The sequence below is a fragment of the Ascaphus truei genome, chromosome 1 (assembly GCF_040206685.1).
Source record: "Ascaphus truei isolate aAscTru1 chromosome 1, aAscTru1.hap1, whole genome shotgun sequence".
In the NCBI taxonomy this organism is placed as follows: Eukaryota; Metazoa; Chordata; class Amphibia; order Anura; family Ascaphidae; genus Ascaphus; species Ascaphus truei.
The window spans coordinates 549975002-549996611 of record NC_134483.1 but is presented as its reverse complement, the minus strand read 5'-3'; the positions used below and the strand labels follow the sequence as shown (position 1 = coordinate 549996611).

The following is a 21610-nucleotide window of genomic DNA, read 5'->3' as shown; positions in this document are numbered from 1 at the left end:
TCTCGGCCTTGGTCAGTGTGCATCCGATACGGGAGGCCATAGTGGACGACAAGTATTTCTCCCACAGCACTTTAGCCACCGTTGTCGCCTTCTGATCTTTGGTGGGGAACGCTTGGGTGTACCGTGTATAGTGGTCGGCTACCACCAGCACGTTCCCCATGCCTCGTGAGTCGGGCTTGACATATAACCCTTGCCACCGGATCCTTATTCTAATATATCTCTGATATATATTATGATGATATAGTCTGGAGTGACAGTCATGCCTTCTGGACGGCAGTATGCAGCAGGGAGTGCCGTGGGCTGGCATCTCAGGGAATCTGCTACTCTCAGCTCGGAGAACACAATCTTGTCCTCCACCACAGCAGCCGTGAAACACATCGCCCGCATCCCAGGTCTAGGGATTTCTTCCCATGGACTGTTGTCTGGTGTCGTGCTTAGTCCAGGTCTCCTGGATAGAGCATCTGCTCCTACATTTAAAGGCCTGGGCTTGTATTTCAATGTGAACTGGTAATTGGACAGCGCTGTGAGCCATCGGTGGCCGGTGGCATCCAGTTTGGCGGACGTTAGGATGTACGTCAGCGGGTTATTGTCTGTGCGTACTTTGGAGGAAACACCATAGAGATAATCGTGGCGTTTCTCCACTACTGCCCACTTGAGGGCTAAGAACTCAAGCTTATGAACCGGGTAGTTCTGCTAACTTGCTGTTAGGCTTTGGCTCACTTACGCTACTGGGTGAAGGCCAGCCGGATACGTCTGGTGTAAGACGGCTCCCAGCCCATTGAGACTGGCATCCCCATGCAGGACGTATGGCTTTTCCGGATCGGCGTAAGCCAGGACCGGGGCTTCCGTTAGGCTTTTCTTGAGTCCGGTGAATGGCTTTTCGCATGCCGACGTACACTTGTCACCGAAGGGTGCTCGTGGAGAAGCAGCCTTCTGCCGAGGTTCCTCTGGGAAGATTTTTAGTAGTATACTAAACAGAAAATGTAACCTATTTTGGGCACTCTTGCATCACATGGATGATTAATTAGTAGTAGAAAACTTATAACTTGAATGATATCCAATTTAAAATAATGGTGGTTAAAATGATGATTAAACAAAATTGATCCTGATATGAAAACACCGGTACTGTGTCCAGGAATCAAAAATGGGGGTGAATGATTTGTATAGAGTCAGTCACCAACCACGCTGTGGGTAAAGTAGTCCGCAGGGTGGTAGTGTGGAACAAATGTCCACCGTCCTTAAGCAGGAACAATAACCTTAGGGTAATGAAATCATGGTGATAAAGTGTTCCTATATAGACCTGGTAACCGGTCAGTAGTATCGTATTGTATGTCGTTATTTATATAGCGCCAAAAGTGTAATCAGCGCTTCACAAAGAATACAGTACAGGGAATTATAATAATACAATAAGTGCAGAAAAAGCAGACAATAGGAAAGGAAATACCTGCCCCGAAGAGCTTACAATCTAAGTGGTATGTTGGGAGACTTACAGAGACAGCAGGTGAGGGAATAAGTGCTGTAGATGGCAGTGCTTGGCCACAATGGGTGGTAGGAGGGACTGAGTGTGGGACAGTAACCATGAGTGCAGGCTGTTGGGATGCGTAACTTGTGGGGTGAATCTTATGGTTAGTCAGTATTAAATCAGAGGGTTAACACCATTTACAGAGGAAGAGATGGCAGGGAAGTGTGGGTGATATCAGGTGTGTGTGTCTTGGTTGAGGCTTAGGGGTGATCCCCAGAAGAAGGAAGGAGTAGATAGAGGGTGTGAATAGAGGATTTGTGTGGGTGTTTTTTATTGAGGGATAAAGAAGTTGTTGGGAGAGAGGTGTAAATAGTGGTGCAGTGGGGAGTGGGGAAATTGGAGAGAACAGAGACGTTCACAAAGTAGTGAGGAAACAATAAGCAAAAAAAAGCAATAGAGAGAGCATGGTGAGATGCAGGAGGAGACAGTCCAGGTATTGGAGGATAGGAAGAGTACAAAGAATAATAACAGTTAGAAAATCAAGTTCTCACAGCTGCAGAGTTGTTGTTGTACAGAGTCCAGATCTTCCTCCAATCTTCACCTCCAATTTCAACTCCAAAATTAACTCCAGACACTTTCAATGTTACACTTTAAAATGTTGCACAGCCATATGGCTCACAGCCAAAAGAGCCTGCCTAATATATGTAGCCCTGGGCTCTTTTGTGCTCCGTGACCCACCCTCGTTAATCCCGAGCACCGCCATGTTTGTTCCTCGCGCATGCGCAGAGTAGAGATGCGGCGGGAGGCCCCTGTTAGCTCGCGCATGCGCAGTTATAGCGTGCGAGGCCCCCACCAATCAGGAGAGGCAAATAGCAGGGACTACATATCCCATGAGCCTCAGGAGCGCACCACATGACATCAGGGAGCCTATAGGGCTGGAGTATCTCCCTGCTCTCAGGGATTGATACATTTCGTGCGCGGAGCCCACGTTTAGTCAGGACCAGGAAGAGCTAGGGGTAGGAAGTGAGTGCAGGGGTCTGTGACACACTGCATTAGGCCAGCAGCCCCCTAGGCCCCAGTTAGGTCCTGAGACATACACAGTTTGTAGTGCTTCAGGGACAGGCCCTAGGTTAGGAACCCTGCCCCTTAGGGATTGTCAGTTAGGGACACAGCGGATGCTGCGCTTCCCCTGAAGAGGCTTGGGATCAAGCCTACTATACAGAGAGAGCAGGACTATCTCCAGGGTGGGATTGCCCCTGAGGGATCATCGTGCTGGTGCCGGCAAGATATCGCAGAAGGGATCGCTGAGCGGCGGATCCTTTTTGAAGTTGTTTGCGGGCCCGGGTGCAGGAGCGCCGGCAGGTACGTTCATAAGTGCACCAACAATATACATATATACTATCACACTAGTGGGCTGTGCGGTCGCCACACACTTGGGGTTGGTTGTGGGACAGTGGACACGGTGTGGGGAACACGGTGGAGGGTTGCGCCCTGCATGACGCGTTTGCCAGTTGTACTTTTAGCGAGAAAGGGTATATATATATATTACGTTACGTTTCATGTATGGTCATGTTTCATATATAGTAAACCTGTGTTATATATACCTTTGGTGTATGTGGTTAATATATGTGGGTCCTGTGTGGGGTACATTCTACATTCCTAGAATCCTACATAGGTGGAGGCGCTGTAAGAAAGATCGTTGCAGAGGATTCACCCCAGGTTCCCATCAGCGGAGGCTCAGGCCTCCTGTGAACCTGCAGGTATACGCACCACACCTGGTAACATATAGATTCCCCCTCACATGCACTCTATATGCGATTGGGTGGGGGAAAAACCATTACATATAGTTAAACACATTCAATTGACTAACAATTAAGGGAGGGGTCTGCCTAATAAGCTCATACCAGGTAGATGTTAATTAGATTAAAGTTCCTTCAGTTGTTAGATGGAAATAAGACCAGTCATACCTGTTTGAAGAAATCAGAATATTAGTCCAGATATTCAGAATGGATCCATGATTAAAGATTAATCTCCAAAATTAACTCCAGACCCTTTCAATGTTACACTTTAAAATGTTGCACAGCCTGTAGTGAAGGCTAAACCGTATATGTGTGGTATGCCTGGTGATGGCCCCGCAAAGCAGGTAAGGTATGAATGCTTGCAGACCAGAACTAGTGTCTAAAAATGACCAGTTATGTAAAATAGATTGATGCAGTGCATCCTACTCGGGGATATCGGGAAAAGGACCTCCGATACTGCGTACTAATCAGATAAACAGTACGTAGTGTGGTGTCCAATGGAGTAGGTGCAGACAGTATGTTACCAGTAAATTGTGAAGGATGCCTAGGCAATCAGCATGGTAAATAACCCATTAATGGAATCATTCAATATGAACTCAAATGTAATAGCTTCAAAATGTGTTGGTGTGGTGTTTACAGAGCACTGAAGTACAGTTAGTAAATCATATCTGTAGATGTATTAAGGTGTGAATAGACCCACTGCCCAAATCGTACCGACAGGTGAGTGACAATAATGAGCAGTGATACTGATGGAAGTTGCCGTCTGATGGCAGGGGAGACACTGTCAGGTCAATGAACTCGTGGCAGCAATAGCGCAAACAAGCGGTGACCTGAAATAGCTCTCCTTGGAGAAGTAATGCTGCTGTGGGAACCCCAAACGCTATACAGTATGTAGCTATAATAGCGTATGCACCACAGCGCATCTCATCCCAGCAGAAGACCCCACAAGTAACAAGCATATGAGGTGATAACTTGAAACTATATAATGGAGTCTCTCACAATACAGCAGTATATACAGTGTAATAGCTGTCTGGGCTAGTACGTGTACCAACCGTCAAAGTACATATTGGCAGGTAAGTATGGGAATGGAACAGGCTCACTAGTATAATATAGGCTTGAAAAAGCCTGTTTATTTGCCTGATGATATGTCCACGCACAAACTGATGATAGTGGCAGCGGTATAACGGACTGCCCGTGACCTGAGGAGGCCGCAGCCTGGAAGCACCGAGCGATATGACCTGCCGCAGTGTATGGATGCGGATTGCCCGGTCCACATATATGACCGAGCACAATGAGAAGCTAACGATAATCAGCAGAGGTACAATGAACCCTAGTCGCGCCCTTATACCGTCATTCTAGTAAAATGTATGGGCAGCTTGGTAACACGCAGGCAGGCGCGGCTTGTTCGGTGGGTAGGGAACCCTGCGCGTGCACTTGTAGTCGACGAGCGCGTTTCGCGTGCAAGCGCTTTTTCAAGACTGAAACGGGGGAAGGGCCAGTGAGCAGGATCGTGCGTTATATAGCCCTATGCAAATTAATGTAAATTCATCATTGATTGGCCTGCGACGTATACCCGCAGAAGGAAAAGACACAGTAGTGTGTATTAGTGGGGTGGCTATGTATGCCTCTATATACCGTCATGTCCACAAGCAATAAAGATAATTGGCATGCCTAATAATAAAACATTGGGAGCACACAAATTGATGCTAAGGACTCTATGTTATTGATATCATATGATTAAAGAGTGCAATGTAGGAAGGAAAGAGATAAGCAAGCAAGAGATAAGCCAAACTAAGATAACCTCAGAGAGAGATGTGGACAGGTCAATCATTAAGGTGTATGGCCTCACCATAGTAACAGCACCCCCAGTAGCAGCCATCGGCCCCCCTGTAGCATCCACCGCCACCGGCCCCCCCAGTAGCAGTCACCGGACCACCCTAAGCCACCGGCCCACCGCCCATCCCACAACGACCCCCCCTTCGCAGGCACCCCCCACCCTGCAGCCACCACCCCCCCCTCCCACAGCCATAAACCACCCCCCACCCTGCAGCCACCGAGGTTGACCTGAGACCATCCACAAGGCAAGTCTGATTTTTATTTTATATTTATTGGGGGGTGGGGATATATTGTTTTATATGTATTGGGGGGTGGGGGTGTATTTTTATATGTATTGGGGGGTGGGGGTGTATTTTTGTATATGTATTGGGGGGTGGGGGTGTATTTTTTATATGTATTGGGGGTGGGGATGTATTTTTTATATGTATTGGGGGGTGGGGGTGTATTTTTATATGTATTGGGGGGTGGGGGTGTATTTTTATATGTATTGGGGGGTGGGGATATATTTTTTATATGTATTGGGGGGTGGGGTGTATTTTTTATATGTATTGGGGGGTGGGGGTGTATTTTTATATGTATTGAGGGGTGTATTTTTTATATGTATTGGGGGGTGGGGATATATTTTTTATATGTATTGGGGGTGTGGGTGTATTTTTTATATGTATTGGGGGTGGGGGTATATTTTTTATATGTATTGGGGGTGGGGTATATTTTTTATATGTATTGGGGGATGGGGGTATATTTGTATATGTATTGGGGGGTGGGGGTGTATTTTTATATGTATTGGGGGGTGGGGATATATTTTTTTATTTGTATTGGGGGGTGGGGATATATTTTTTTTATATGTATTGGGGGTGGGGGTATATTTGTATATGTATTGGGGGGTGGGGGTGTATTTTTATGTGTATTGGGGGTGGGGGTGTATTTTTTATATGTATTGGGGTGGGGCGTATTTTTATATGTATTGGGGGTTGGGGATATATTTTTTATATGTATTGGGGGGTGGGGGTGTATTTTTATATGTATTGGGGGGTGGGGGTGTATTTTTGTATATGTATTGGGGGGTGGGGGTGTATTTTTTATATGTATTGGGGGGTGGGGATGTATTTTTTATATGTATTGGGGGGTGGGGGTGTATTTTTATATGTATTGGGGGGTGGGGGTGTATTTTTATATGTATTGGGGGGTGGGGATATATTTTTTATATGTATTGGGGGGTGGGGTGTATTTTTTATATGTATTGGGGGGTGGGGGTGTATTTTTATATGTATTGAGGGGTGTATTTTTTATATGTATTGGGGGGTGGGGATATATTTTTTATATGTATTGGGGGTGTGGGTGTATTTTTTATATGTATTGGGGGTGGGGGTATATTTTTTATATGTATTGGGGGTGGGGTATAATTTTTATATGTATTGGGGGATGGGGGTATATTTGTATATGTATTGGGGGGTGGGGGTGTATTTTTATATGTATTGGGGGGTGGGGATATATTTTTTTATTTGTATTGGGGGGTGGGGATATATTTTTTTATATGTATTGGGGGTGGGGGTATATTTGTATATGTATTGGGGGTGGGGGTGTATTTTTATATGTATTGGGGGTGGGGGTGTATTTTTTATATGTATTGGGGTGGGGCGTATTTTTATATGTATTGGGGGTTGGGGATATATTTTTTATATGTATTGGGGGGGGGGGGTGTATTTTTATATGTATTGGGGGGTGGGGGTGTATTTTTTATATGTATTGGGGGTGGGGTGTATTTTTATATGTATTGGGGATGGGGGTGTATTTTTATATGTATTGGGGGGTTGGGGATATATTTTTTATATGTATTGGGGGGTGGGGGTGTATTTTTACATGTATTGTGGGTGGGGTGTATTTTTACATGTATTGGGGATGGGGGTGTATTTTTATATGTATTGGGGGTTGGGGATATATTTTTTATATGTATTGGGGGGTGGGGGTGTATTTTTATATGTATTGGGGGGTGGGGGTGTATTTTTATATGTATTGGGGGTTGGGGATATATTTTTTATATGTATTGGGGGGTGGGGGTGTATTTTTATATGTATTGGGGGTTGGGGATATATTTTTTATATATATTGGGGATGGGGGTGTATTTTTATATGTATTGGGGGTTGGGTGTATTTTTATATGTATTGGGGGTGGGGGTGTATTTTTATATGTATTGGGGGTGGGGGTGTATTTTTTATATGTATTGGGGGTGGGGGTGTATTTTTTATATGTATTGGGGGTGTATTTTTATATGTATTGGGGGTTGGGGTGTATTTTTATATGTATTGGGGGTGGGGGTGTATTTTTATATGTATTGGGGATGGGGGTGTATTTTTATATGTATTGGGGGTTGGGTGTATTTTTATATGTATTGGGGGGTGGGGGTGTATTTTTATATGTATTGGGGGTGGGGTGTATTTTTTATATGTATTGGGGGTGGGGTGTATTTTTTATATGTATTGGGGGTGTATTTTTTACATGTATTGGGGGTGGGGTGTATTTTTTATATGTATTGGGGGTGTATTTTTTATATGTATTGGGGGTGGGGGTGTATTTTTATATGTATTGGGGGTGGGGGTGTATTTTTTATATGTATTGGGGGTGGGGGTGTATTTTTTATATGTATTGGGGTGTATTTTTTATATGTATTGGGGATGGGGTGTATTTTTATATGTATTGGGGGTGGGGGTGTATTTTTTATATGTATTGGGGATGGGGTGTATTTTTATATGTATTGGGGATGGGGTGTATTTTTATATGTATTGGGGGGTTAAGTAAAAGTTGCGTGCTAAATAATGTTTTCCCGTGGTAGGTGCACCATGGGTTTTGCGCTCCTTTCATTTGTCCTGGGCCTCATGATTTCTGTTGGCGGCCCTGAATATAGATTATTTTAAAGAAATATATTTCTCCTATTAAAAAATGTTTTGACAAACATCTCATCCTTTTTTATTAAACCTGGGTTGAGATTTTGAAATGATCATTTTTATGTTTACATCATTATTATATATATATATATGTTACAGACATAGAATCTGCTGCTGAATCACTGATATTTTTGTATTTTCTGTTATTTGAAAGACTTCATTCCTCTAGGGATTTACTATACCTATTGGTTGCTGCTTGCATTCAGTTCCATTAAGGGTTAACTCTGTGTCTCTATGAGTTCTATATGTATTTTCTCAACCCAGGGGGAGCATGTAGGGAAAGAACAACAAAGAAAAAAACACACTAAGTGCAAACAATTTTGTTCAAGGGTGAGGTATGATGCTTGGCCCCTGTGTGCTCCCTACTCACAGAAAGTTAGTAGGATAAGTGCAGTGGCGGGATATGTGAAGTCAGGTGGATCTCACTGGACATATACAGGAAGCAGCTAGGACTGGGATGTCAGTTGCAAACGTACATGGAAAGATAAAAACAGACCTCCATGGTGCAGATCAATGGTATAGGGATAAACTTTATATAGTATTAAAATGTGCACTCACAATGTTAAAAATCAATATAAGCGTTATTCACTGTATAAGTGATAAGGAGTGTAAGGGTGGTTGCCGCAGCTCACCGCACCGCCGCCGTCTCGGATGGGCTTCTCCACAGTCTCCCCGTGGCTTCCTCTGCACTGTGTCAGTGTGGGAATCTCCTCCAGCGATGTCTCTGACGCGATACGTCACTTCCGGTGGGCGCGATCAGCTCCGTCGCGTCACTTCCGGTTCGGCAGCAGATTGACAGCTTGCAGCACCAATCCTCTCACTTCCTGGGCGGGTCCACTCTACGCGTTTCGCCAATAGAATGGCTGGCTTCGTCAGGAGTCACCAACCATCTATGAGTTCTATGACAACATTTTACTATACATGATCAAGCTTGAGGTAGTAATACTACAGTATATCCCCTTATGAAGTTGCTTAAGGCAAAGAAATGCGTTGCACTTCTCATTTTGATGTCACCATGACGACGGAACACATCGGATGCAAAGAGGGCAGAGCGAGGAATGAATGCATGCTGGGTCTATTTCCTGCTTCGCGCGGATGCTCCCGTATTTATATATCAAATTGCGATTATATCTCCTGTGTGAGTGCACATATTATATTTTAATTATTGTTTTAATTAAAAGATTATATTAAGCTATGGAAGCGTGCCTTTCTCTTTGGTGTTAGAGGTATCAATCTGCTGAAAGTTGGCCATTTCTGCCCTGACCTACTCTAATATCTTTATTCAATTTGGCTAATCTATTGGGATGTCAGCTCCCTGCTAACTGTTACCCAGCTGCCTACTGTACCTGTTCCTGCTCCTAACCCTATTAAGGTTTACCCTCCACACCATTATTCCCAGCCTGGGTCTCCTTAGTGAGCAATAAACTACTTTCAAGATTGCTAATGTCCCTCAAAGTTGCTTCTTTAGATAAACAACCTGAGACTCCATAGGGATCACCTGTCCACATATCGCACAGAGGAATGCTCCCTGGCTGCTTTAAGTGCACATACATGTGGCCAAATGTGCATTGAGTGGCATTCTAAATCCTTCTCCCACTCATGGTGGTGCTTACACACTGCAACAGGGAATAAATATATGCAGCTGTGTGGTAACACGTGATAACTACATATTAGCTCTCAAATCTAACTAACGTGTTTTCAATCCTTTGTTTTACACTCCTCCTGGTTTTATTGTAACTCTACACTTGATAAAAACTGCACTTTACCCAAACTGCACCTCGGCCAAACAGAGCGGCTCAAACAGTACTCACAAGCAGATCTTTGTTCTATGTTGAGTGAGAAAGGTGAATTATCAAAAAAATGTTTTAGCTTATATATGTTGTTTTATTAATTCCCAGCATGAAGAATCCCTTTATTTTTCTGGGGCTGCCATGGCACTAAATTCAGTCGGGGGGTGGGGAGGAGGGGATCTCTTGTCCACTCTATTAATAACAAATAAATATTATTCCTAACTATTAAACAGAAAGGGTGGTGGATCTCTGCAGTAGCCTCCCAGAGGTACTGGAGTAGAGGCTAGTACAGTAAGGAAAATCAAACATCCTATCCTAAATATAAAAGAACGCTTAAGGTCAAATAGGGTCAGTTGGAAATTGGACAAAGTGTTTATTATAATAATACATTTTTACAAACTACGTCTTAACTTTCTATTAAAGGTGATAATTAACATTAAAACTGGGTTTGTACTCAACTTTTATTTACACCCATTAAGTAGATTCCATAAATCCCCTTTGAGCGCTGGAACACACCTAGCAACCCATTAATGTGAAGGTATCATATGGAATAGCACTGCATAATAATTATGGATGTTAACCCTTTGAGTGCCGGAAGCCCCTCCGGCACCTGCGATCACTCCATCAATGATGACTGAACAAAAGCGAAACCACTTAATAAACATGAACCCTCTCCTTCCATTCCACTTGGTGACAGATCACGGAACGCAATCTAGACTAGAAAAATGAGCACGTTCTTTAGGACGTAGATACTACGTCATGGGGCCCCTCGAGTGCCAGATCCCATGACATACTGGCTATGTTCATTGGGCACCCAAATGTTTAATGTATTGAATTTTCTGAGAGTAAAATTCATGACACTCGCAGTGGCCTTTTGAATGGTATGTTTTCCAGTGGGGTATCTGATATTTAATAAGCTCTGAACTCTGGATAAAGCATTTCCCACATTTAGAGAAAATAAATGGTCATCAGCATGGAGAATGCTTCTTTTCTGTGTGAATTCTCTGATGTTTAACAAGCTTTGATTTAGCAATAAAACATTTCCCACATTCAGAGCAAACATATGGTTTCTCTCTTGTGTGAATTCTCTGATGTGTAACAAGATTTGATTTCTCGATAAAACATTTCCCACATTCAGAGCAAATAAATGGTTTCTCTTTTGTGTGAATTCTCTGATGTGTAACAAGTCGAGATTTCCTGTTAAAACATTTCCCACATTCAGAGCAACCAAATGGTTTTTCTCCTGTGTGAGATCTCTGATGTGTAACAAGATGTGACTTCCTGTTAAAACATTTCCCACATGCAGAGCAAACAAATGGCTTTTCTCCTGTGTGGATCCTCCAATGACTAATAAGATCACTCTTACTATTACAGCATGTTTTACATAAAGAACAAGGAAACAGCTTCTCTCCTGTATGAAATCTCTGATGTTGAAGAAGATGTGCGTTTTGGGTAAAACATTTCCCACATTCAGAGCAAACAAATGGCTTCTCTCCTGTGTGAATTCTCTTATGTGTAACAAGATGTGACTTCCTGTTAAAACATTTCCCACATTCAGAGCAAACAAATGGCTTTTCTCCCGTGTGGATCCTTGAATGTCTAATAAGATCACCCTTACTACTACAGCATGTCTTACATATAGAACAAGGAAACAGCTTCTCTCCTGTATGAAATCTCTGATGTTGAACAAGATGTGAGCTTTGGGTAAAACATTTCCCACATTCAGAGCAAACAAAGGGCTTCTCTCCTGAGTGAATTCTCTGATGTTTAACAAGATAAGTTTTTCTGGTAAACCATTTCCCACATTCAGGGCAAGGGAATAGATTATCTCCTGTGTGAATTCTCTGATGTCTAACAAGAGTTGATTTATGCACAAAGTGTTTCCCACATTCAGAGCAAGCAATCTTTTCTCCTTTGTGAATTCTCCTATGTTTAACAAGATCTGAGTTATTAGTAAAGTATTTCTCACATTCAGAGCACTTGTGCCACCTCACTGTAGTGTGTGTTCTTTGGTGAATTGTATAAGTTGTTTCATTGTTAAATTTTTTACCACATTCACTGCACTTATATTTAATTACTGACAAGTTCTTGTGAGTTTTCTGTGTATTAGCGTTTCCTTTGCCACACTCCTTAATATGAGTAGCTGCATATTCTGTCCCTGTATGTTCTCTGAGATTTCCGTCTTCACATGAAGTTGATCCCTGAGCCATAATTCTCTCAAATTTTCTCTGTCTTTTGCTTAGTTTATTTTGCCTCAAGCCATTTCCTCTTTGATCACTTTTAATAACAGAGATATCTTCATTTACACAATCTGGTGAGCAGAGAGGGGTGTGTCCTGCAGGTGTATTTCGGCTCATGGATCCATCTGTTGGAAAGAAATGCACTGTGAGTAAAGAAGTTAATTAATACCTTAAAATAATGTAACATTTCTAGTTGAACATTTCAGTTAATATAAAATGTTTGCACTTCTCCCACAGATGTAGATATTATTGCACCTGTTAACGCTGGTGCATTATCTCACACTAGTGCCATTGAAGCCAATGGTTAAGGAGATAAGTTATTTCACATGTTATTTGTGGCTTAACGAGGTAACAAAGTCTGCTATATCTGTAAGTGGAATAACTCCAGGAGTACTCTGGTGACTGACATTCAGATTAGAGAAACCCAGACAGAGAGTTAGTGGGATCCTCAAAAATATCCTGTCTTGAGGTCCCCACTATAAACGCACCAGCTGGTGACAGAGATGAACCTCTTCGTGTCCTGCTCTGTAACTTGTTTCTTGTTCCTGACACAAACCTCACCTGAGATATTTTTTAATTAAAATTGCCTAAAACAAAGAAAACTAAGTGTAACTTGAGCTCCTGTTTACTGGATACCCACAGGACTGACATGACTTACCCATGCTTCGAGTTTGGGAATGGGGTTTATTTATTTATAATGCACCTTTATTTATACAGTAAATACAAAATTTACACAAAACTAGGGGTACCCATCTAAATTACTCTGCCCACATTAACATAAAGCCAGGGGGATACCCACAGCTTGTTCTTCTATATGCCAACAGTCGCCCAGGCCATTTTGTCCCAAAACACACCACATCACTGGAAGTTCACTGCCCTACTGGATGCCCAAGCCAGGTATAGCACTGCTTTCCCATAACCACAAATTGTTGAGACAACTTTCCATGGTCTCCAACCCCTCTAACTTTATCACCATGCTGCAACAACAAGCTTGAAACCCCAATTCTTGAACAACAGGGAGGGAGGGTGGGACTTCAAACTGGTTCAGATGACGAAGAGGTAGGTGAAACCTTTGACCCCTACCTATATAACCTATATACCTCACCGCCAATCAAATCTCACCCTTAAACCCCTCCCCCTCTGCAAAAGTCATGCTTCTCCTACAGGTCCCCAACTGTAAGGAATCGGGGGTCACGTCCCTTGCGGCGTGACCCCTCCTTACCCACTACCAGTACTGCAGCGGCTGCTGCCCCTGCCCCCCGTCGCTACCCATGGCGCCGCCCAGCGCATACCTTGAACTCTGCCACCGCCGCCATCCTGGATTCTGGCACTGGTGTTACAGATTCTCAGCTGTGCTCTACTACTTCCTGGTCTCTCAGCCACTCACGAGCAGCTCCTCGACACGCCTCCGCCATGCCCCTCGTCCGGATTGGTCACTGTCGCTTTAAATATCCTGCTTTGCCTTCACTTCCTTGCTCTGCATAGCTCCTTGCTACCTGTGTTGCCTGGAACCTGTGTCGTGCTCTCTTGTGTTTATTCCTTACAACTACAGACCCGGCTCGTCTGAATATCCCCTCGGGCTCCCGAACTTGGCTTTCCTACAGACTACTCTAACCTCTAAGACCCTCGAACCCTGCTACGGATTTTGACTACGGAACTTTCTATATCCTCGGCCTCGGCAAGTACTTGACCATTCTTTATCTACATCCAGGCCTGGCCACGCTACTATGCCTCATCCCGGACACGCCCCCTCTACTGTCGGTGCGTATACTCTACATCCCACCTCAGTACAGGGGACTGGTCTGGTCTGCACAGCGTGACATTATGCAGAGCCCAAATGCAGACCTGGCTGAGGTGGGGGAGCTAATTACGACCCTTGCACAATGCATCCAAACTTTTGGAGAGCAGATTACCTGTTTGATTCAACAACTATCCACTCTCTCACTACAGCCCACTCCGCCACCAGCAGCAGCCGCACCTTTAAGAATCCCTACGCCTAAAGCATATGCGGGTGACCCTCTGGCCTGTCGAGGGTTTTTGAACCAGTGTGAAATTCAGTTTGAAACATCTCCAAGCCTCTTTCCAAACGGATGCACCAAGGTAGTCTATGTTTACTCTTTCTTAACAGGGGATGCCTTGGCCTGGGCTTCTCCCATCTGGGAGCTGCGTCCGGAGACCACGTCGGATTACCAGCTTTTCCGCCAAGAATTCCACCACGTATTTGATATTCCTGTTCGCAAAGATACTGCTGTCTCTTCTTTAGTTCATTTGTCTCAGGGTCGTAGGTCTGTAGCCAAATATGCACTGGAATTCCAGACCGTCGCAGCAGAGACTCTGTGGAACGAAGAGGCACTTTCTGCTATATTTTGGCAAGGTTTGTCCAAATCTGTAAAGGATGAACTTGCAGTCTAGCCCCGACCCCAAGCATTGGAGGATTTGATCGCACAGTGCATACGCATGGATCTGCGCCTCCAGGAGCAACGTCACGAACGCCAATGTCCCAGGTTCGTGCCTACTGAATCTCCTTTTCCTAGACCTCCTCCGGTTTTTCGGTCTGTTCCTGACGCTGTGGAACACATGCAGATCGGCAGTCAGCGGATCCGTACTCCCGACAGGACGGCCTAGAGGGTTTGCCGCCAGAATGAGGGCCTATGCTATTATTGTGGTTCACCAGATCATGTGGTACGTTTTTGTCCTTTGAGGCCCAAGGAACAAACAGGACCAGCCATGCAAGAGGGACTTACCCTCGGATCAATTTCTTCTTGCTCCCTCTCTAAAGAGTAACTCCCTAAGAGGATTATGCTCCCAGTTTCGCTCGAAGGCCCGAATTTTCGTGTAACTACTGCTGCTTTTCTCGATTCAGGCTCCGGTGGTAATTTTGTGGACCAAGAGTTCGCCACCTGTAACAAGATTTCTCTTATCTCCAAGAAAGCACCAATTGGACTCGAGGCTATTGATGGACATCCTTTGCAACCTGCTTTTATCACGTTAGAGACTCTAACTCTCACTTTATCTGCCAGTTCTCACACCGAGATTATCTCCTTTGACGTAATACACTCTCCTGATGTTTCAGTTATCCTAGGGTTACCGTGGTTACAGCATCACAACCCACGCATACAGTGGAGGGACTGCAAACCGATTCAATGGGAGCCAGAGTCAGACACCTCATCCTCACCGGTCATAGCTCCTGCCACAGTTATCGCGGGAATGGAAACGCCTTCTGATAGCAACTTCACTCTTCCCGAAGTATATGCAGATTTCATCAATGTTTTCAGTAAGTCTCAGTCAGACGTCCTGCGTCCTCATAGACCCTATGATTGCCCCATTGATCTGGTCCCCGGTGCCGTCCTGCCAAAGTCTAAGTCCTACCCCTTGTCTCTCCCAGAGACTGAAGCCATGGCAACCTACATCAAAGAGAATCTTGAGAAGGGATTCATTCGCAACTCTTAGTCTCCTGCCGGTGCCGGTTTCTTTTTTGTGAAGAAAAAGGATGGATCCCAGAGACCATGCATTGACTACCGGGGCCTCAATCTCATTACTGTCAAAAACCGGTATCCCCTGCCTCTGATTTCGGAACAGTTTGATAGGCTTCAAGGGGCCAAAAAATTTTCCAAGCTATACCTCCGAGGAGCCTACAACCTCATACGTATTCGAGAAGGCGATGAATGGAAGACCGCCTTCAATACAAGAAGCGGACACTACGAGTATCTCGTGATGCCATTTGGTTTATGCAATGCTCCTGCTGTCTTTCAGGATTTTATGAATGATGTCTTCCGCGATGTCCTCAATTCCTTCGTAATTATTTACCTTGACGACATTCTAATTTTTTCTGGGAATCTTCAAGATCATGTCCAGCATACTAGACAAGTCCTCTCTCGTCTCTGTGTCAATAATCTCTACGCAAAGCTCGAGAAATGTCTTTTTCATCAGTTTCTACTGCCTTCTTAGGCTATATCATTTCGGATAAAGGATTTTCGATGGACCCAGAAAAACTTAAGGCTGTTTCGGATTGGCCCCTGCCCAATTCTCTTAAGGCCATTCAGCGTTTTTTGGGCTTTTCCGATTACTATAGGAAATTCATCCGGAATTTTTCTACCACTGTGGCTCCCATCACTGAGCTTACTAAGAAGGGAGTCGACCCATCTGTGTGGCCTCCGGAGGCAGTCTCCGCCTTTGAAACCTTGAAGCAAGCTTTTGTTTTGGCACCCATCCTTCGTCATCCTGATACTAGTCTTCCGTTTACGTTAGAAGTGGACGCCTCTGATTGTGGTGCGGGTGCCATTCTCTCCCAGAGACTCCCTCCTCGAGATAAATTGCACCCATGTGGATTTTTTTCTAAAAAATTGTCCCCTACTGAAAAGAATTATGATGTCAGCAATAGAGAACTCCTGGCTATCAAGATGGCTTTACAGGAGTGGCGACACCTCCTGGAAGGCTCCCGCGAACCAATTGCTATTTTGGCAGATCATAAGAATCTTCTCTATATCGAAAGTGCACGTCGTCTAGGATCTCATCAAGCCCACTGGGCACTTTTTTTTCCAATATTTAATTATACTCTATTGTACATCCCCGGCACGAAGAACATAAAAGCTGATGCCTTGTCCAGACAATTTTCCCCTGAGGAAAGATCCGAAGAAATCCCAGAAACAATTGTACCTTCGAAATTCATAGTCTCCGCCAACTCTTTTGATATTCTTGAAAAGATCGTAGAAGCCCAGTCACAGATTCCGAGTGGTCTAGAGGTACCGGAAGGAACTCTTTATGCTGCCCCCAAGTTTCGTCAGATGATCTTGGAATTGGGTCACTCCGTCCGGTCAGCCGGCCATCCCGGCTTCAAGAGAACTTTGGATCTCATTAAGCGCACCATTTGGTGGCCTAATATGGCAAAACTCATTCACGAATTTACACGCGCTTGTCCAGTTTGTGCACAGAACAAGACTCTTCATCAAAAGCCTTCCGGGTTACTCATGCTTCTTCCAGTACCTGAGCGTCCACGGTCACATATTTCAATGGATTTTATTTTAGATCTTCCGCCCTCCAGAGGTATGACTACCATTTTGGTCATAGTAGACCGATTTTCTAAACAGGCCCATTTGGTTCCCCTCAAGGGTCACAGAAGCCTTGGATGGATCGTCCGGAGGTCGATCCTGAAGGGGGGGGATACTGTAAGGAATCGGGGGCCACGTCCCTTGCGGCGTGACCACTCCTTACCCACTACCAGTACTGCAGCGGCTGCTGCCCCTGCCCTCCGTCGCTACCCATGCCGCCGCCCAGTGCATACCTTGAACTCTGCCACCGCCGCCGCCATCTTGGATTCTGGCACCGGTGTTACAGACTCTTAGCTGTGCTCTACTACTTCCTGGTCTCTCAGCCACTCACGAGCAGCTCCTCGACACGCCTCCACCACGCCCCTCGTCCGGAATGGTAACTGTTGCTTTAAATATCCTGCTTTGCCTTCACTTCCTTGCTCTGCATGGCTCCTTGCTACCTGTGTTGCCTGGAACCTGTGTCGTGCTCTCTTGTGTTTATTCCCTACAGCTATTGACCCGGCTCGTCTGGAAACCCCCTCTGGCTCCTGAACTCGGCTTTCCTACAGACTACTCTAACCTCTAAGACCCTCGGACTCTGCTACGGATTTTTACTACGGAACTTTCTATATCCTCGGACTCGGCAAGTACTTGGCCATTCTTTATCTACATACAGGCCTGGCCACGCTTCTACGCCACATCCCGGACACGCCCCCTCTGCTGTCGGTGCGTATACTCTACACCCCACCTCAGTACAGGGGACTGGTCTGGTCTGCGGGCTGCACAGCGTGACACCAACCTATCTAACTTTATTGCCAACAGCAAGGGCATTTCACACCTTAAAGTGCCCTTGCAGCTGCCACCAAATGAAAAGCATTTTCCAGAGCAGACTGCAATCTTAAATTAAAGACATAATTCCCATATCAGAAGGATGTACCTCGTCCCCTCTGTACAGACCCACCGGCACATCCTCTAAAGCCAAGTGCATCAACGCCACTCCTCCCAAGTCGGTCACAAATTCAGCTATAGCACATTCCTCCTCGACCTCTCGGTAGCCTTCTCACTACGAGCCCCTTTCCATACTTAACACAGAGCTACAGATGCAGCTGCCTGCATTAGACCACTTGCCTGGGAAAACCTGTGGCTATCTCACAGGTAACGCAGCGAGATTTCTGCAGCCAGACTAGTGGCCCATCGGATTAACACAACAGTGTTTGAATGGGACTCGCAGCCCGGTAGGATTCACATGGCGTGAGTTCCATTCAAATGCAGGGACCCCCGTAGAGTTAATCCGATGGGCCATTAGTCTGGCTGCAGAAATCTCACAGCGTTGCTGTGAGATAGACCACTTGCCTTGGAAAATCCGTGGCTAATACAGCTGCATCTGTATCTCTGACCAAACTAGAACTGATTCCCTGAAGTCCCGAAACCCCTGCACTATCTCCCTTTGCATCAACCGCATCAAATCTATGGACTGAATTGATGTTAAGTCATTACACCCAAAGTGCAACACCCGCACCCTCGGTGACCCGTGCACATACTTTCTCCTCCATAAGCCTGAAACTAGCTGCAACACTTTCAAACCCCTGACTCCCCTCAAAGCCAACCCAAACTGCCCCCCCCCCCATGAAACCAAACTGGTTCCCGCCAGGCCTCCCTGCTGCTCTTCTTGCCACCCAATGGACATAGGAGTCCCTGAAAATCCAGGCCTCAATGAGGGCATCACCTATAATACAAATGACACTAACCGAGAAACTCAAACACCCTTTACGCATGACACCTCAATCCACCTTCACCCCTTCAAGACATTAACACCAATTCACTTATCCTCATGGCGCCGAAGAAAGCTAACAAAAATGCTGCACGAAACAACTTGGCCTCGAACAGAGACCAACACATTACCTTTGTCAACCCCACCAACTTCCCCAGCATGTCAACTGGTTGCCTGTCATCCTTCTTAAAAGACTGCCTCTTCCATCCTGAAACCACTCTTCGAACAAAGAAGTCATTCGTTACATCCTTCACTCCCAGCAATCTGAAAAATAGGCTAAAACCACCATCCATCGCTCAACTGAAGCCACCAACCAACCTTGATCCTGCATGCTCAAGACACAATTCACTAATTCCTTTTTGGAACCCTCCCCCTCTTGAACCCTTACAAGCTTCACTCTATCGGCCCCTGGCACAAAACTCAACTACTCTCCCCAAAACCTCAAATATGCTGACCACGTACCGAGGAACTAGTTCCCTGAATTCCGCAAACTGAAAATGAGAACGCATCTGCATTCTTGTTTTTGACCCCCGGCACGTGCTTCAGCCTAAACCAGATAGCACGAATCTCCATTACAAACGGGGAAGAATCAGATATCCCAGTCACTGCTTCCACCACCACCATATTGTCTGATCTAAAAATCACTTCCCTGTTTGACAGCTCCTCACCCCACAGGACCACAAATGAGAACTGCACACCATCTCCTGCATATCAATTTCAATTCCCAGAAAGGAAAAGCAGGGGAATGGCCCTTCCATCTTGTCCCTGGCTAATGGTACCCCAAAACTCCCCACCAGGTCCTGAATTGCACATAGCAGCCTCGCGCAAACTCCTGACCCTGCCTTCCCGACAAACAGAAACCTGTCCAAATAGTGCTACACACTATGAAATCGAGCCACATCCCACAGAGCCCACTGCAAGAAGAAACTGAACAGGACAACGTTTCAAAGTTAAAACAGGACAACAAGCACCCTATTGGTAAGGCTAAGTCCACAAAAATGTTGCCTTCCAAACAGATGAAAACAAGATGGGTGCACTGGTAGCAAGTGAAAGGCAGACTCAATGTCTGTCATGTCCATTCAAGCCCCCGCTACCGCTACCCTTACTAACTCCGGCACCCTATCAAATGATGCGTATTGCAACCTGCACAGATCCCAATCGATGCCATCATACACTGACAGACTTTCCGGAAAGGAAAGGTGGCGAATAAGCCAAAAGGAACCTTGTTCTTTTTTAGGGACCACCCCCAGGAGGAGAAATCGTCATCCCTTCTAATGGGGAAACCTGGAACGTCATTCCTGGCTTGTCATTCTAACCAATGCCACCTCATTCCTCATTCAATTATATGCACCGCCAACCTATTATAGTATAGTGCGAGCCATGGCGCCATTCTTCATACACCCACCGGCGGCCTCTCCCTTCCTTTGCCCCTGCCTCACCACCTGCTCCCCGCTTAAAGCTTGTCCTACCCTTCTTAAAACACTAAGGTGGGACATCTACACCCATGACGGAACCAACAGCTGAGGCCCCACTTACACTGGGACTCGTTGAACTGCCAGAATACACCATTGAGCCCTGCGGCCGACTGCCCTGAATTCTGAAAGCTGCCGGTTCCACCCTGAAAGGGAGCGGATGTTGGTGGATTCAATAGTGACATCTACAGGTCCATATTTTTGACATCCCAATGACCTCGCTTTTGGACCGCAATCCTCTGGCGGATGTCCCTGTTGTACTTCCACCATGCGTAAACCGGGATAAAGCTTGCAAGCCTCCCAAATTGTGTCCATGTATTTGAACAGCGCCGAGCACTTCTATGGCACCTTCTCCCCTATTACACTGGCTAGGATTGCAAACCTCCCCTTAGTGTCCTTCTTTTCTAATTTAGCATCTAACTTCAAACTGGTCCAGGTGATCAAGAGGTGGGTGCAACTTTTGGCCCCATCCTATATACTCATCCTTTAACTGCCCCCCTCTCCCATCCACCCCCAATCAAATCTCACCCTTAAACCTCCCTCCCCCTCAATAGCAGTCATGCTGCCCCTTCAGCTATGGCCTCTGAGCTTCTTTCCCTATTACAAGGAGAGAAACTTCTCTTACCCAGTGAGCTGGGGTTCTGGTTATTCTCCATCACATCCTTGTAAGACCCCTGGTGTCCTTCTAAATACTCCCATTCCTCCATGGAGAAATAGACAGCAACATCGTCACACTTTATAGGCACCTGAAACACAGAGAATCCCACACTCAGTATCCAGATATAATAACTGGTCCTGTCAGAATCTTTTACTTATGGAAAGCCAGGTGAGCAAGGGAGAGAGGAAAAGAAAAAATGTATTCAGCTTACGGTAATTTTGTTTTCCTTTACTCCGCTAATGGCAGTGGGCACTGATTGGGATAGCTCCTCCCTCAGCGCAGTAGGGCAGGCAACTGGTATGTAAGGCCCACCCTCTACCTGCAGAACAGTCTTCGGTTTCCCCCATACAGTGGCTATAAAACATAACTTAGACACGTTTATTGCAGGGATGGTATAATGTAGCAACTGCTTTTAGTGGAGTACAGGAAAGGAAAATGACAGCAAGCTTTGTTTCTGTTCCCTACATGGCAGGGGGTACCAATGGGGATGCAGTGGGGAAAAGACAAAGAAATCTGGGTTAACCGTTTATTTAAAGTACAATCGCTGGAGGAACTTTTTCTGCCAAAGCTTGCTTAAGCCAAGGCTTGAATGTCCAACTTATAGTATTGCACA

At 45.4% G+C, this 21610-nt stretch overlaps 2 protein-coding genes across 2 annotated transcripts in view; both read right to left on the bottom strand.

The window, feature by feature from the left end:
• The window catches only part of LOC142468142 (uncharacterized), a 493482-nt gene that overhangs the window by 393244 nt on the left and 78628 nt on the right, over positions 1–21610 (bottom strand). The gene's annotated exons all lie outside the window — the stretch shown is intronic.
• Positions 1–21610, bottom strand: part of LOC142468299 (uncharacterized) — a 181412-nt gene that overhangs the window by 97805 nt on the left and 61997 nt on the right. The window contains 3 exon segments of the mRNA XM_075574709.1: positions 10826–12194; positions 20965–21085; positions 21209–21364. Coding sequence (XP_075430824.1) covers positions 10826–12194; positions 20965–21085; positions 21209–21364 — 1646 coding nt within the window.